The sequence below is a fragment of the Phocoena sinus genome, chromosome 6 (genome assembly GCF_008692025.1).
Source record: "Phocoena sinus isolate mPhoSin1 chromosome 6, mPhoSin1.pri, whole genome shotgun sequence".
In the NCBI taxonomy this organism is placed as follows: domain Eukaryota; kingdom Metazoa; phylum Chordata; class Mammalia; order Artiodactyla; family Phocoenidae; genus Phocoena; species Phocoena sinus.
The window spans coordinates 64,209,644-64,227,976 of record NC_045768.1 but is presented as its reverse complement, the minus strand read 5'-3'; the positions used below and the strand labels follow the sequence as shown (position 1 = coordinate 64,227,976).

General features: G+C 36.0%; 1 protein-coding gene across 5 annotated transcripts in view; it reads left to right on the top strand.

Moving 5' to 3' along the window:
• The window catches only part of NFIB (nuclear factor I B), a 236,768-nt gene that overhangs the window by 119,903 nt on the left and 98,532 nt on the right, over positions 1-18,333 (top strand). For all 5 annotated transcript variants that reach the window (XM_032635672.1, XM_032635669.1, XM_032635668.1 and 2 more), the window contains exon 3: positions 15,013-15,066. In XM_032635672.1, the coding sequence (XP_032491563.1) occupies positions 15,013-15,066 (54 nt within the window). The remainder of the gene's footprint in view (positions 1-15,012; positions 15,067-18,333) is intronic.

Here is an 18,333-nt window from a genome sequence, read left to right as displayed (position 1 = left end):
AAATGACCATTTTCTTAGAGATTATTTCTGCTTCATGTCCTTGCAAAATTAGCTAGACTTTTACCCCATCTTTACTTCATTAAAGTGTTCCTTAGATATAGAGTCTGCTAGAAAATCGAATATTTTGTCAACAAGATGTAAAAATGGCAAGCATCATTTTCTTTTAAGTAGCTGTTGCTCTTTCTTTCATTTCTTAACCAGTGTCACGGGAGGGAGAAGGGCTATGCTCCCCTCAGGCAGGTAACAGAGCTTCTCAGGTTCAAGACAGGAAGCTGTAACATTCCAACCTTGCTGTCTTTGTTAGTTGGTTTCAGTTCTGCTTAGGTCAGTGGTACCAAAAGTCCTTCTCATCTTCCAGGAGTTGAATGGTCCTATGAAGTAAATTAATGGTTTCAGTCTAAGCCTTGGGCAGAGAGACACCACAATTAGCACTCCCTGGTACCTGCGTTGGCATTCTCAGCCAACATGCCAAGACCGAAAATTTCTTTCCAGGTCAAGCATAGCACATTATAAAGAAACTTAGGGAATGTCACACTAAAAGATTTCCTCTTTCCACGAGAAAGAGAGAGACCACGCTCATGCCACTGGGTTGAGGTGATACAGTCTGCCTCCAGTATTAAAAAATCATTTCCTTATAAACGTTTCAGTGTTATTTTGTTCCATTATATCTGCTGTGACGTTTGTAAGTGGATGGAGATTTTCTGTTTATTGGCTTCCAGCCAGATCTTCAAATACATTGTTTGAAGGCGGAGATTACTTCTTCTTTGCTCTATCAGCCCATTTGTAGGAGGGTGCCTCTTTACACCTATTTCTGGGCCAGTTACATCTGTCCTAATTTCAGTTATCTGCTTGGTATAATGTAAGCAATTCAATTTCATTTGTTTTATCTTGTCTCTGAGTTATATATTCCTATGTGATGGCTCTTAAATCACAGAATCCAGATGTAGAGTACATTGGAAGAACTGGGGATAATTTCTTATTGTCTTTTTTTTGGACGGCAACTTATAGCAAAAGTTTAAGTGTAGAATACTGTGGGTGTAGTAAAAAAACCTGGTTAACATTTAGATTCACTTTCTATCTGGCATTAGGCTTCCTGCCCCTTGTCCATGTTGCCAGAGAAATTCAAGGACTGTCTCTATCTCGTGGTCTCAGAATTATTCCTGTAGTTTTCAGTGTCTGTGCAATATGTCTACTGTCATGTTATGAAGGTTGTCTCTTAGCTTACTCATTGCGCTATAATGTTCTCATTGGAAATAAAACGGAGGGATGGGAAAATGCAAAAAGTAGAAATTATTGTTCATCTTACTTTATGCTCATTTTATGCCTATTTAGACTATAACTCATTTTCTTTTTCAATAAATATTTATTGAATTAAATTTACAAATTTTGCCTTAAGTGACAAAAATTGACTAAATAGATTTCAGGCTCAAGTTTAAAAAAAATTTAATAAACAGTGATTTTCAGTTGATACCCTCTCCATATGATGTTTGGTGGTAACTATCACAAACCAGGGCACTAATGTTTAAGAAACATGTAAATAAAACTTTCGGGATGGGGGGGTGGGAGAGTTCAAAATGACTGAGAGGAAACACAGGGTCGTGGTATTATAGTGCAGTGCTGGCAACTGAGTACACCCACCAGGCACTGGTGCCATCCTGTTAAAGTTTCATCAGAAAAAGGTGGCACCATGTGAATTGATGCTTTATGTTTTCTGCAACGTCACTTCCCTCTAGTGGGGTGTTATCTATCACACTGTAAAATATCAAGCATATCCATACTGCTTGCATTTGTGATTGTAAAGTTTTAGTATTGTGAGTTCACATACTTCCCTATACACACAAACATAAGCATTTTTGTTATCTCCTATTTGTGGAGTGTTCTAGTAAAGCACCATAGATTTTGCAGTTCCGATTGAAGAAAATGCTTCTGTCTATTCTTATTTTATGAATTTTCCAATGTGAAAATGCTAGACGTCAAGTGAGTGAACTATTTCCTAGAGAAAAAAGAGTAATGCTGAAATTATTTCTCTTTTCAAATATATATTATTCTTAGGTTGATATATGTTGGTCTATATTTAAGACAACTTTTTTAGTATCTCCACATGATATCGTTAGATATTCAGATAATTGATAAGCAACTCAAAGTTGTTTATGAGATAGAAATAAATGTACAACGTTCTATAAAAATAATCAGGCTCATAACTTGATCCAGTCAAGGAGCAGACAGTCATGTTTGTAGGAAAATCACATACACAAGGAAAAACCCAGGTATCATGTTAATTGTTAAAAGTTGGATGGAAAGACTAAGTCTGAGTAGGTAAAAAGAAATAGTAAGCCTGGATGGGTGGGTATGAATAGCAGAGGATCTGCTGGAAGAGATGGATTTAGAGCTTGGCGTTGAAAATCTGATTAATTAAATTAATCTTCTTTAACGTTGATTATCTTTGCCAATACCGTGCATTATAAAACACATTGGGGTATAGCGTTTTGTACCGTGCGTACTGAGCGGTGACAGTGCTTTGTCACCTTTTTCATGAAAATCATAACAATGACTTGAAATTTATTAATATTCTACATGGATTATATTTAGTCTACTACCTCTAACTCTATTACCTGACATCTATTTTAGAGTGATGAATATGTCAAAATGTATCCATCAGGATCCAGAAAAATAGAGCTCCTACCCGAGTCCACTAGAAAGAATTACCAAGGGGAGATCAATTACAATGATGTTAGAACAGGTAAAAACCCAAAGGGCCAGTGAGGCAAGCCAGACATTAGCATCTGTAGGAACCTACTACTGCAACTAAGGCTGGAGGTAAGGGGAGGAGGTGGTGTTGCCAGAGCCCTTGGAGACCACAGGGAGAGGGGCCCACCCTGTGGAATCTAGAACACAAAGGAGACAGCCATTGCTTGGAGATACCTGTTAAAGTAGAGAGAAGAGAAGAAGACACCCTCCCTTTCTCCTGTCTTCCCACTGTCCAAGTTCCACAACTCCCACCAGAGCCTCCCATTGGATGGCTCTAATTTTGAAGCCAGTTGTTAACAAGCTGGGAAATGTAGTTTGCAGGAACAGAGTGAGGGATGTCTTGGAGGACAAAATTATCACTACATGGACACTTCTGATTTTGGAGATGGGGTGGGGGGAATGGAATTGAGGTAAGGTTCAAAGCATTAATTGTGTGGGAGGGATTAAGTTTGCAGGATATTATCCAAAGCCTTATCATACTAGTTTTCTTACTGGCATTGAGTTACTAAAATTCTTTTTTATCCTACCGGAAAATTTAGTTTATGTTTTTTCATTCAAGGAGTATTATTAGATGCCTTTTGAAATTCTCCATGAATGATCTTGTTGGTTAATTTTCAATGGTTAACATGCTGTAAATGTCAGGAAGTATTCGATCTTCCTCTAATTAGAGCCGGGTCTTTAGAACCCGAAACAAACAGGTGACAGGCTCAATTGTTCTGATGGCAATTGGTAGCTCTGACAAAAAATTATATATCACCCTCTCTTTCTCCATCTTTTGGAGGTATCAGGAACGGACCAGGAGAAGTTCAACTGCCCTTGTAATCAAGCATTGTGTACAATTGGAAATAAGGATGTGGTTTCTTGGTTCTTTTGTGATTTTGAGGGGGAGGTTGGGTATGCAGCATAGCTTGTAGTTTGTGTTTGACTGGAAGGCAATGTCATTTTGAAATGGCAACATAATAAGCGATTTGGAAAAATTGAACGTTAGCCGTGTGTAATGTTATGGGCATGGAAATAATCTTTGTGAGCATGGGAGAGAGTCTACAGTGAAGAACTTGGACGTTGGTCTGTGTTAAAATTTTGTCACATCTGGAAGGCATTTGATGTATAAAATTACATAGGTTTGATACCGTTCAGGGTTAAGACATACGGATGGGGCATAATGCAGAAAACTTTGTTCTTTTTCATACTCTTTAGGTATAGCTTAGAGATTTTTGAATCATAAGGAGTCCATTTGAATCTCCATTAAAGATAAACTGAGTAAAATGACAAAATGGAAGGAATTTTGAGCACAAGGTTCACAGCTCCGTGCTCTTATACTCTCGATTCCCTTCGTTAAAGTGGATTTAAGCAAGTGGGCATGCCTCTCATCATTTTTTCTCGTTTTCCAAATAACCATAGTAATGGACAGTCGATTCCATAGTAGGCTGCTATAATAGGCTTTTTATTATTCTTGTTTAAAGTTACCTGTATTTTTAACTTTCCTCTTAAAATGATCATTTGAAAAAATACTGCCCCATAAAATTATAACAAATCTTCATATTTCTGTTGAGGTTACAAACTTTTCAGAGTTCTTTCAAACACATCATTCCACTTATTAGAATAATCCTGACCCTTCTCTTGAAAAAAAGAAGGAAAAGTCATGTTCGTTAGCCATTTTTTGGTTTTTATTTTATCAGTAAAATTGAGTTACTTTCCTCTCATGCACAGTTTTCATTTTGCAGGAGGAAGTTACTATCTCCTCATTTGTTTCCTCATTTTTATCCTTTAAAAAAAACCTTCACGATGTATTATTCAAGTAGTTTTTATTCCTGGTAAATTAGCTTTTGTCCTGAAACCATGAGGACAGAAGTTCTTTGACCACTTATCAAGGAACTGTTAGGACATTAATACCATTATCTGCCACATCAGTAAGCTTCCTGTTTCATCAAGTGACTTCTCTGATTTTTTTCCCTCCAATAGTATGATAAAATTATTTGATAAACAAAAGCAGTCATGAAACATCTGACGTACAAATCTACTTGACCATGGTAGAAAATATATTATCTCTATCTTACTCTATTACTCTGCTATGTATTATACACCTTTGATTAAATACATACATTTATTTTTATATGAATACATCATCATAGACCTTAAGAGCCGTGATTTAATAATAAAGCAAGGGCGACTTATTAATGACATAACAACTAGTAGGGTATGTAAAAAACCCACTGATTTCTTTTCTCTAAGCTCATATCATGATTTCAACATTTTAATGATTTGGCGAAGTATCTTTTTACCTTAAATAATGGAGAAATCTGTTGAAGTAAATCATTTCTTTTTAAGAACACATGCCAATGAATAAATGAGCACAGGAAAAAATAAGGATATGACTTTTTGGTCACTGACTGAATCAGTTGCTAAATTTATATTTGTAGAGAGTTCACAGACACTTAAAAATAGACTCTATGTAGGTAATAACCAAACAAGTAAAACTTATGATTGGCATTACTGCCAATTTAATTATAATTTCAGAAAGATGAAAAGTATTTTAAGTGATATCAGCCATCAAGGTATTGTTCACTATAAAGAGTGGTCCTTTATTCAGCAGATATAAACACCAGGCAGTGAATAAGGCTAACATGTATCTTGACCCATGAATTTTACACTCCAACAGGAAACCTGTACACTAATGCAGAACTTTAATTACCTGCGTTGTTAGTGTTTTCAAGGGGAAGTATACAGTGAAAACGGAGGAGGACTAACTAGGAGGGTTTTTCTTTGGTGGGGGTGGGTGGGGGTGAGTGTGGGAAATTAAACCTTAAAGCATATTAAAACAAATCTTAGCCTTTCCGCACAAATATTTGTGCATATTTTCACTGTTGTATAAAGTTATTTTTTTCCTTTTATTCCTGTTGGAAATGACTAAGGCCAAAAACTCCTACCTTTTCTTATTCGGTTTTAAGTGATTGGGCAAGATACAAACTGATTCAGGCATGAAGTGGTTTGCTTAGGGTCAGAGCACAAGTGTTGGCAGTTACTGAATGGAACCCAGGAGTTCTGACTCTCCAGACAGTTGTGAGAAAACACGTCCTGCTCCCTGAGAAGAAAGATTGCCAACAAAATATTAGAAAGTCTTATGTCTGGTTTTAATCTAGATAAACAATATTGTATTAAGTTTTGGGGAAATACAAAAAACCGACATAGCACAGAAGGGCCACGTACACCCAGAATGTGCTAGGTGTAGGACTTAGAATAATGCCTGAAGACCCCAGGACAAAATAAAGCAGATAAGTAAGTCACTGTACCAGGCAGTGTAATTAGTGCTGTTCAGGATTTCGGTGGTAAAAGAGCATTTATTTTCCCCTGCTTTCCTTTTAAGAGAAAATTTCAGACCGATAGGATCACAAATGTTGCATTTCGTTTATGTTGAAATTTTGCATTGATTTTTCAACTTGCCTCCACAATTATGCTCTTGAGTCTGATGACATTCTGGTTTTCATTTTCAGATTCATATTTCACCAGCATTCTCTTTGCACTACATACCTTGCTATAAAATGCAGGTTTCGTGGTTTCCAAGGGAAAAAAAAAATTATATTACATAGTATGGCTGAAATCCACAATGTCTCCCAGATGGGAAAGACAGAACATTCATCTCATCTTTTCCTCCTGGATCTGGTGGGGTTTTGGAAAGGACTTCATTGTTTTCATGTGGCAGAATGCATTGGCAAATTGTTTTCTAAAGTACACAGTGGCGTGTTCATCTCATATTATAAGATATGGGCAGCATCGAGGAAAGATTATAAATCTTACAACTCTCCTCAGAAACTTAAAATACAGCTGGAAATGTTTTGCTTCCAACAAACATGCAATCTTCATAAAATTGGAAAAGAAATGTTTTGAATAAATAATGTTTTGGTTTATTTCTCTCTAGTGCTAGATCTATTTTTTTAGTCAAAATCATGCCATAAAACTCCTCCTTCTTCTACGCTAACACCCTTGCCTCTGTATTTATATTTTGCTGGTGCATCTAAGTTTTTTTTCATTTTTAAAGTATGCCAGATTGCTTTGCCTTGTTTTTAAAGACTCTTTCCCTAACTAGGCCAGTTTAAAAACTAAACAGGGATTGAGTCAGTTAATTAATTTAAATGAGATTACAAATCAAAAACATATTACGCAATCTTGATTTAATTACCACATTTTATTTACTTAATTGAAAACACCCTGTAGAAAGTTTGCAATCTTGACAATGACCAGTATGGTACCTTTACATTCTAAAGGCTAACGGCTTCAAAAACAAGAAGTTTAGACGATCCTGGTTGTGACCTTTGGTTAACTCAATCCCTGGATCAGTAGAGAGTCATTGAACTTAATCTGAGGCCAGAAAGGTCAGATACGATTATCCCTGCTTTCATTTGCGGGGGTTTGGTGCTAGTTAATGAAGCAATACAAACCTCTGGTCAGACATGTTGGCAGGTTTCACACTTTTTGTGCAGGGGTCTTCCCAACTGCATTGGTGAATAGTCCCCTGGCATGAACAGATATGCTCTCAAATGGGTGTGGGATTTTCTTTTTTTCCCTGAAATTTCAGTGCCCTATGGTTTTGGCTAATTCCTTGTGAACAAATTTTGTTCTTGAGCCCAAACAAATCCTGATTTTAATCCTTGCGATATGATGCTTTGAACCTAATGCTCCTGTTAAGCAGGAAAAGGTGGCCCTTTAAAAGAAAGTTTAATAGTAGAACTAGTAGAATGTGTAGGGATAAGAAATAGAGGGTATAGTACCTGTCTACTCTCTTGTTCTGTATTTTTCTTTGGTTAAATAAGTTACTTTATCTGTAAGGAGCCTCAGTATAGCAACCTCTTTTAAATCTCTGAGTTTTGCTGTATAGAAGATATATTTTAAAATCCATGTTAACCAATAAAAGGGAGATCTGAAAGTATGGGTCTTCAGATGGAAAATAATATGGATTAAAAAGCATGATTGAAAATATGTAAGAAACCATGTCTCCCAAATATTATTTTGGTTCTGTCAAAAGTATTCAGAGAGGTTTAATGTCTCTTCCTGCTCAGAACCGGGTTTAGGGAATGGATACAGACTCAGCAAAAGTATGTCAAGGACTCCATTAACCAAGTGACAGAGTTAACGCTTCCCATGGATAGCTAGTTAGCCAAGTTTTGCAGAGGAGTGGCTGCCATATAACGTAATCTCCTGTTGAGAAGGGACAGATAGACCGAAGCAGAGAAGGAGAGGATGAGCATTTTCCCGCACATTTACATGCTTATGAGAGATAAGAATGTGCTTAGTTTCCCCAGATTCTTTCTTTGTGTTACTCTCAACCATTTAGGAGCGGAAGAAGGAAGTATTGTAAAACTTTAGTTTTGTGGCATCCCAATTGATGAAACAGTCCTCCATTAAAACTGAAGCTGTATAGATCTTTAACGTGCTGCAGAAAAAATACGGCAAATTATGTAATCGGAATTGTGATTACATGAAACCTAACTCACTATAACTCCCAGGGAAATCAGTCCTTGTAGAAAGTAAACTGCCAAGAAGGAGGCAGGACATTTTGCACAGATGGAGAGGGAGATTCGTCTGAGAAGAATAGTTTTCTCCTCTCTCCTTGAAAAAGGTGGATGTTTTTGTCTTAACTTTGTGTTTCCCTGTTATAAAGTGCGTGGGTTTGTATCCCTTCTTTCAGGTTTTTGTTTGTCTCTTACATTGGCTTTTCTCTTTCTTAAGTGATTCTTTCTGGCATACTATATACTTAATTTGTAAAAATATGCTATTTTAGTATGTCAGTAGTTAATAATGTTTTGGAGAGAAAGAAGGGGACTATTCTAAGCCTCTAGAAAACTCTCATGGTATCTTTAGTTGACAATGGGCTATTTCTTTACCTGCTTAAAGCCAAGGAATATGACAAAGGGGCCCTTTATCACATGATGACTAATTTTAGTTCTAGCAAGAGGCTATCTGTAGGTTAACAGGTTACAGTGTGGGTTTCATTTACTCTTCTGATATCCCTTGATATAAAAGCTATATTGTTATAGAGTCATAGAATTTTAGAGCCAGAAGGGACCTGACAGGTTACCTTGTACAATCCCTTCTTTGCACCAGAATGATTATAAATAAAAATGATGCCTCTCAAATTTTTTTTTTTTTTAATAAATAAAAATCATGCCTCTCAAGTCATGGTATCAGAGAAGAAAATGAATTCCTGGAATGTGTCATTTTTGGGTAGAAAGACAGCTTATATATAAGGGTCATCAAAAGCTTCTTGGCCTCTTGCTTGCAAACTAGTGGCCTGCTCCCTGGACCTCCCCCGACAAGCATCTCCTCCCTTGGTAGGAGAGAGCCAAACCTTAATTTCTGACTCGAAATAGTGCCTCTTATCTACCCCCTCCCATTTCCAAATGTTCCTTCAGAAATTCAGGGAAGCAGAACTGAGCCTTACATAAGGCTGGGAGACCCACTCTGGGAATTGTGTCTCTATCCCCTTTCCTTGTCACAAAAGTTTGTCTACTTGATTTTCTTTTCCACTGGATAATTTCTTAAGGATTTATTTATTTATTTATTTAAAATTGAGGTATAGTTGATTTACAGTGTTTCAGGTATGCAGCAGAATGATTCTGTTATACATATATATATATACATATATATTCTTTTTCAGATTCCTTTACATTATAGGTTATTACAAGATTTTGAATATAGTTCCCTGTGCTATACACTAGGTCCTCACTGGTTATCTATTTTATACATAGTAGTGTTTATCTGTTAATCCCAAACTCCTAATTTATCTCTCCCCCACCTTTCCCCTTTGGTAACCATAGTTTGTTTTCTATGTCTGTGAGTCTATTTCTGTTTTATAAATAAGTTCATTTTTATCATTTATTTTTTAGATGTTTCTGCACAGAGGCAGCATGCCTAGTGTTTCTTCCTTTTTTTTCTAGTCTTTCTTCTTTGTGCACTTCCGTAGTTTATAGACCAATTGGTTTCTATTCATCTGACTTTAAACAAGTGTGTCAGGCGCTATACCAAAGATTAGGGCCATAAGGCTAAGTAGGGCAGTATCCCCGCCCTCATATAGTTCAGAATCTAAAAGGGATGACCTCAACATGGAGGACTTTAGGGAGAAAAAAGACGGACACTGCGTGCAAAGACTTAGGGGCATCAAGTGGAGGTGACACACGTGGAACTGAAAGGCTAACGTATGACCCAGGTGTTGGTAGGGGCCAGATCAAAGTGCCTTGAATGACATCCTAAAATTTTGGAGTTTTTTTCTGTATGTATTGGGACTCATGTAAGAGTTTTAGCAGGGAAGAAGCTTGATCAGTTTTAGGTTTTGAAGAAATCGCCTTGTTAGTAGAGAGGAATATGTACTAGCAAGATGTGGGATCTGTTTATTTTTCAAGACCCTGTTCCTAAGGTCACCTCCCTCTGATATCTTTTATGACATGCCCTTGCCCATCCATCATAGGCAGAACTAATTATTTCCTCTTGCTATGTACTCATTTATAGCACCTATCACAGTGTATTTTTTAAAAAATTTGTACATTTCTGTCTGAGCAAGCTCTGAGCTTCTAGATAGCATAGAAGGTATATTCTTTTTAAAACAATATGTTAAAGCTCATTATTGTAAATTAAATGGAAACTTAATACACATTTATGGAGAACCTAATATGTTCCAAACATTAGTAACTGGAATACAGAACGTACTTCATAAATCTTATTCTCACTTAATTGAAACTTACATGAATGACCTTCATAAAACCTTTCATAGTTGTGATGATCCAACCACATCAGTTAATTGAGTTCATCCCCCTCCACATCCCTCCCCCCAAGCATGTTAGTACTTCATACAAACATTTAACAGGTCAGTATTTATTTATTATCTTATATGCTTAACAGACATTTCATTGGACTTCCATTAGATTATCAGTAGAACATTAGAATTTCCTCAGTTTAGCAATGAAAATCCAAACTAAGTTTTTTAGAGTTGGCCTCTTTCTAAAGCATCAATTAGTGTATAGACTTCAATGATAATAATAATTATTTCCAACTTCAGTTAAAAAGACTAGCTAAAGGTTGTTTTAAATTTCTGAAGAAGGTTTTGAATATATTGGTAAATGGTGGGAAGGAGGAGGGAGATTAGGGGAAGATAAAGTTCCCAGAAATCTTTAATTGAGTGAAAGGTCATTTGGATTTGCATGAGTTTAAGATCGCATCATAACCACTCAAGAGGCAGTGTGTCTGAATGGGTGGCCCATGTAGAGAACACATGTTTTAATAGTTGCCTTGTAACTTTGTACAAGCCATTTAGATCACTTAAGTATCCCAGGATCTTCCATAAAATTGTGTCATTAGAGAAACTTGGTTACTCCTTAGGTAAAGTTTAGATATTAGAAGAGCCATGAAAGATTGGCTACTTTTCAAGAAGGAGTGGATGGAAAGATTGAAGGAAAGTTAATAAGGACCATGTAAGGATGAGAACCTTTACTTATTCCTAGAGAATCTTTAACCTGGGGGAGGGAGGAATTGATTGAGTTTTAAAAGCATTAATTTAGAAATGGTTTCATTAACTCTTCTGTTTCCTAGAAGAAATATAATATGTTTAATTCACACTTTTAAAACACAAAGGATGGAAAATATGCAAAATGTATTTCAATCCTACTTTCTGTCCAGTCAGGTCAGAAAGAGACAGACAAAGAAATGTAGAAGTTATAGAATGAGATCAGGGAAGAGAAAATAAAATGTGGGGAGAATGACAGAGGACTCGTTTAGGTCTGCTGCCTTCAAGACTCCTTCCCCTCCTTTTTTCTCCACTGCATCAAAATCTTTCTAGCCTCAAGACTGAGTGTGCTGGGCACCTCGCAGTCCCATTCTTACCGCCCTCCTTCTTCAAAGACTTCAGTCTTCTAGAAGGTAATTTTCGTCACATGGCTGGTATCTCCTGGCTTTTGAGCATGACAGCTCCCTGAGAGCCTGGAAATGGCAGCAGTGCCTTCCTCCCTTTTGGGGAGGGTGGGACTAAAGCACTTACAGAGGAATTCAAGAGGGCACACACTCGTCCGTCTTCAGTTGATTCACCACGGACAATTTTAGATGCTTACACTGGGATGGACAAATTTGGTCATATCCCTTTTCTCCCTTTCTTCCTGAGAGTCAGTCCGTTAAAAATATTAGTCATTTTCTGAATGTGTCTTTTCTGTTTAATAATAGCTTTCATTTATTGATTGTGTAAGATGTGTCTGACCAGTACTTGACGTTTTATATAGTAAAATCTTTGCAGTGACTCTATAAGGTAGGTAGTATTACATTTAAAGATCAGGACTCCAAGGCCCTAAGAGTTAAGTAATTTTGTATAAGATCACATTACTAGTGAGGGACAGAGCCGGGATTCGCTGTAACATATGAAGTACACACTCGTACACATGACTTGAGCAAATGATGGAAGCAGTTAAAGAAAACCTTTGGGTATAGAGTAATTTGACCTAGGTGGTGAATTGGAAGGGTTTTAGATGTGGTCTAAGTAATTCTTTCTCTGAAGTTCACCACAATAACAGTTCATTTTTGGTTTCTCTGCCCACTGTGACTCCCTGGTTACTTCCTTTTCCAGCAGTTGGAATGAAGTGACCGATATAAGGTGACATAAGAGTTAAAAGTAGATTAGAGTGTTAGAATTTACAGTTGGAAAAGTAAGTGTTCTTTTGCTCGTTCCTTGAGGGGGCCTCTTCTGTGTATTGGGGATCCAGTGTATGCTGTTTACTGCATGAGAGGGCACAAACGTTGGACTACGAGGGAAAATCTGTCATGTGTGCCAGTAAATGCCAGATTATTTTAGAAAGTGGAATTATTATTGTTAAAAGCAAGTGTATGCCTCAAATTTAGGGTCTACTTTAGCTTTCCCTCAAATGTTTGTGGGTTATTTTTCAGAAATTACATTTTTTTTTCAGTTGAAGAAGTTGGTCTGCAGTTGTTGGAAATAGGGGAAAAGGGTAATTTGAAGCAGAAAAAAATTAGGGTTTTCCAAATGGGATGTTGTGGTAGTGGGGTGTCATTGTTCTAACTGAATACTTTCTCAGGAATGGAAGAGACATTTTTCTTTACTGGATCCAAATTTCAGCAACAAGATGTTGGGAAAGAATTTTGTGGTTCTGTTTTGAAGTTGATTTAACTAAAAATACTAAGGCTCACCTAGAGTGTACAGCTCGTGTCCTCTGATGACAACCCTAATTTACCTCATGTTGTGTCATCGTGAAGGTGTCATTAGCCACCATGCGGGATCAATATCTAGACCTCCATAAATGTGAAGTAGCTTTACAGGGAAAAATAAAATATGGGGAGGCTCTGGTCAGTGGGTACACACTGCATAAATAGGAACTTCTCAAAATGTTAAGAGTCACTTGAGAAATTAAGCTGGAATGTCATGTCAATTCCGGGGGGCATTTGTCAGAGGAACTCAAGGCAAAAATAGCTGAGGCTATAGCAAAATCATATAATTTTTCTTTTTTTATGTAACTGTCATACTCCATGCCTGGAAAGTAGCCAGTATGGGGCCATCTTTTATGGGAATAAAGAAAGAGAAGGATTGATCTCCTAAGTTATAAGTCACTGAGTCTTGCCTCAATTCCAGAAAAACTAATAGAATTCATGGGAGATGAGACAAACCTTTTGGAGAGTACCTAACTCTCTTTGACTATCTGTAGAAGACTCTAGCCAGAACTGAGATTGCAGGAGTAGTCCTGACCGGTTTCTTTTCCACTTGGGGAAATAAGAAATAAATTGGAGGATAATGTGGGGATCATTAAATATATTTACTGAGATTTTATAAAAACTGTCCTAGGACAAAAAAAAAAAAAAAAAAAAAAAAGGAAAGAAAAGAAAAAAGACAAGGAAATGGGATGAAGGGGCACAGTTCCGATCTCAGTATTAAAGCTAGTTAGCAGGCATGAGGCAAAGGGCAGAAATAAATAACCAAGTTTTATACAGAAAGAAGTCAACAGAATGTCCTTGCAGTTAATAGTAGAAGCAGCAGTTGCAGTATGTCAGTAACTTGAGTGGAAGAGCAGAATAACCCTGCTGAAAAAACCAGCAAAAGATTTTTCTGCTTAAGTAAGACTGGATCCTGTCTTGGGTATAATGGCCAGGTTTCAGGAAAGAGACTTGTCTGTGGCCGCCTATGAAATTTTGTTGAAATTCACTATCAAGTTCAAAATTGCCTTTTCTAGGCAAGCAGAGAAAGCTGCTGAATCTGAACCATCCAGCCCAGTGCATTCACAGCCGTGAACAGCACACTGAGGAAAACACAAAAGAAGTAGACAGAATCATGCAGTTTAGTTGGGGAGACAAAACTTAAATACTAGAACCAATAAAAGAAGATTACAAAGCAACTTTGCAAGTAAGTGTATAATAATAGGGCGCAAATGACACAGATAAATGCAGAGGGGACATGGAGGAAAGGGGAGTGAGCAGAACACAACAGTGTCAGGTTAGTTAGGAAAGGCATGTTTAACAGTACTGTAGCTTCCATGTTCCTTTCTGTAGCATCGATGAAGAACAATGTGGGATAGGAAATTCAGATATTCTGCATTGATCTCTTCCTCCTTATCTGCCGAGTCTGTCCATCTATCACAGATGGAAATTAAATTGATCCAACAATTTGCTCTCCACAAAGCCGTGATGGTTTCTACCTAGTAATTTATGCTTTTCTTGGTGTTTGCAAATCGATTGCTATCATGGGATGCAGTCAAACCTGGGCCTGGATCCAGTAGGTTTGGGGGATTATTGGAGTGGATATGTGTGTATGCGATTGAAATCCTGGAAAAACGGACTCTAGTTTCTATGTATTTTTACTCATTGAATAAAAACATTTTCAGGTTTTTTTTAAAAAAGCATGTTTAATTACACTCAGATTGCATTTTTAGGGAATGTATCTGCTTTATTTCCTACTGCTCCTGACAGGCCCAACCTTCAAACCACCTTTAGTGGCTTCGTCGCCAGACCTTTTGTTTTAAAAAAGCCTTGCCCTACCCCACAAATATTAGAGATCGCTACCTTTTTCCTCTCGAAAAAAAAAAAAAAATATATATATATATATATATAGATGTTCTTCTAGTTTAATAAATAAAACATTGCTCCTGAAAGGCTTAGGAAAGTATACTTTATTCAAACACTCGACTTCATTGTTCTACGTTAAAAAAAATTTTCTAAAGTCCTTCTGAGGATTGTGAAATTCTTTCAAAACAAATTAAAAAGAAAACATTTTCTGTGATTTCTTTACAGATTCTGGACAATCAGGAAGTCCAAGCCACAATGATCCTGCCAAGAATCCTCCAGGTAAATATGTGTTCCAGGACGTTTGCAATCTGACATTGTTGGAGAACAAAGGTACCACTGTATAGATAAACACCCCGTAATTGGTCAGCTGCCTATTTTGTTCTGGCAGGCAGGTATGATCAGGACAAGATGTGATTCTTTTTAGGCCCTTCACAGTGGCACATACTTCCACATTGGCGTCATCAGTATGTACCTAATCACTAATGTTTTACTTTTTGTTGGTGTTTCTTTGAAAATGAATATGCATGTATTTTATAGCTGTATATCTTTCAGGTGCTAAAAGTCACTGTTGTTTGAAAAGCCAAAAAACCTTCTAATCTTTCTTTTAAAATGCACAAGAAAAAGTATAATTTTTCATACTCTTATTATAGTTTATCAAATCTCATTACTTTAAAAAGTAGGTTGTGGTGGTAGTGGTTATGTCTTCATGCGGGATTTTTGCAAATGAGTTTTTATTCCATAATGTTTTTAATGGGATTCCCAGAATCAGGAAATAATGAAAGTAAGACTTTTCCTTTAGTGTAATGTATGTCGAATACTCTCTTTATTTTCACAAGTTGTTCCAGATCTGAAAATGGCTTTTATAAGAAACCATACTGTCTTCATGGTTTTGTTTTTCCTAAAGCTGAAGATATAGAATTTTGACGTTGATTTAGGAGTAGTATCTCTTCTCATGAGATAAAAACTAGTGCAAAGAAGAATTTCTAATATTTTAATCTCATAAAAATTTTAATTATATCTGTGACTTTAGGAAAAGAATGCTCTAAGAATAACCTAACAAAAACAAAACAAACAGGTAAAAAAATTCAAACTAACCACATATAACCTCCACCTCCAAAATGATCTCATTTGGCTTTTCATTGAAAATAGACCCCCAAATTTATAAAAGGTAATCATAAAAGTTTCCACAGGTAGACTTAGTTTTAGGTCCTTAATTGCTTGGTCTTCCTGTCATAATACTTTGCTAATGTGAGGCTGAAGAACCCTCAAAACTACAAGAAAATATGTCAGAGCATTCTTGCTTTAAAATGATGTTAGAAAGATATAACAAGTAAATATGTAAGTAAAAATGCAAAGTCAAAACAGAATATATTTTTTTCTTTCTGAGTCTTGCCTATATTTTGTTCTCTATTTTTATCTTCGAAAAAAATTTTCCAACTGCATACTAACTTATTCTGTATTGTACAAAATCAGCTTGCATGACAAAAGTAGTATATCCTTCAAAGATAAAATATTCTAATTAAGTATAGATATAAAATGTATACTAAGTTGATTTTTCTTTACTTTCATCAAAGTCATTTAATATGACTAAAAATTGGTAGCAAAACATTGAAAAAACTGAAAAATTTTAAATGTAACTTCCAGTTAAATTGATTATTTTATTTTTTGTGTGGATGGGGCCAAGAAAGCGAGCTATTTAGAATATAATAAAATTTGTCAGAAATTTTCTGAAGTTGAGAAAATTTATTAGCTTATAATGTCTTCAACTTTTTAGTTATTAATGTTTTCTCTGTGTAGCATGATAACCAAAAGTGAATTGTATCCAAACATTTTTTAAAAGCTTCTTCACTCATTTTACAAAGAACTGGCAGGGAGGGGGACCTTTATTAGAAAAAGAGTTGATAAGCATTGTTAAGTCAGACTAAACAAAGGATATGCTCTTTGCATTTGAATGACAGCTTGGTTTGAAATTAATAAAGCTGTTATTGTTTGAAATGCATTTCTGAACATGTACAGAAAGAATCATACTCACTTAAAATGTTCTCTACTTGAGCTGAATGAATAATCTCTGAATAGTTATATAATGACAGAATATGATTTTTCAAATTTGTTGAGAAGCTTGGTTAAATTTTCTTTACTACATTCAGTGTAGCACCTATTAATTTATCTGTTTACATATAATATGGGTAGCAGAAACAATCAAGATAAAGCATCTCTATTATTTTCCCTCTTAAATTTTCCTTGGAAATCAAACCTTTTGTGAACTATGTCTGAAAACTGGAACGTTGTAGGTAAATGTATATTATGATTAGTTGAATATTATGTACTTGTAAATTGTACATTGGTTACCAGTTTTTCAGAGATAGAATATAATGAAACATAAAATATCAAAATTAAGTGGAATAAAATTAGAATTTTCTTTGATGATTCAGAAGCATTCCATCGTTTTAATATGCTTTGTGTATCATTATATTATGGACTTAACCTTAGAGATTATGAAGGAATTCTGTTTGATGGAAGTAAGAGTTTGTTCTCTAATAACTTGACATAAATCAAACCACTAGAAATATTGAATAGTATCTAACTGGAAATGCGAAAAATCATAACTTATTAAGGTTTTTGTTTTGCAGTCAGTTGGGATAAATTATACTTATTATTAAAAGCTCTTTTCATAAGTATAAGCATGTTTGGTATTTTTAGAGCATAATTTATCTCTTGGAGCCTCTTTTCATCTCTGTTTTCTGGCTTTGGCTGAAATGTGAAATCTCTGAATTACCGTATCAAGAAGGCATGATACATTTACAGGCAAATTCAATCTACTACCATGAGCAATGAAACAGTCGAATCACTTTGCTGTTTGTATTGTTATAACAAAGAGAAAGTAAACTTTTGAAAAAGATTGCCTTGAGTTCCAGCTCTTTCTTGTCACTGGTAGTTTTCCACTGGGAGATGTGCAACCCCTGGACATTGCCACCATCTACTTCTGTGTTTATTTCATAACAGCTTGGGAAGAGATGGCAAAAATTCAAGCCCTTTTGGAGGTAAAGGCCCTTTGAAATCAGTTTACCACTGTTGACATGAAGGTGGGATCACATCCAGTCATTCTATAAGTACAGATGCATGGGTCTCCCACAAACCGGGCATCCCTCTGGCTTGGGTTTTCTCCAGCATCAGACATGACTATCTGATTCAGAAGAACTTCTGAAGGGTGACCTTAAGGTTCTTCAGACTGTAGTATGGAGTCTACAGATAGGCCTTTAGTTTTTAATTTGTGTTTCCTGATTGGGATTTGTACTTAGTTAGCAAGCTAATCACATGCATTTGAACAAAAGCGACACATTTTTGGGGAGGAAGAATATTTGCTACTTATTTTTAAAAGCGCTTAAGTAGGTTTATTTTACTATTTTAAAAGCACTTAAATAGTCTTTGCAGTATTTCCTTATACTATTTCGTGATTTAATTTTTTGTATTTATTCTTTGTTACATAGTGGGGATGGGCACCATACTCTTTTCTGGGCTAAGGTGTCCAAAAAGTCTGACTTTGTC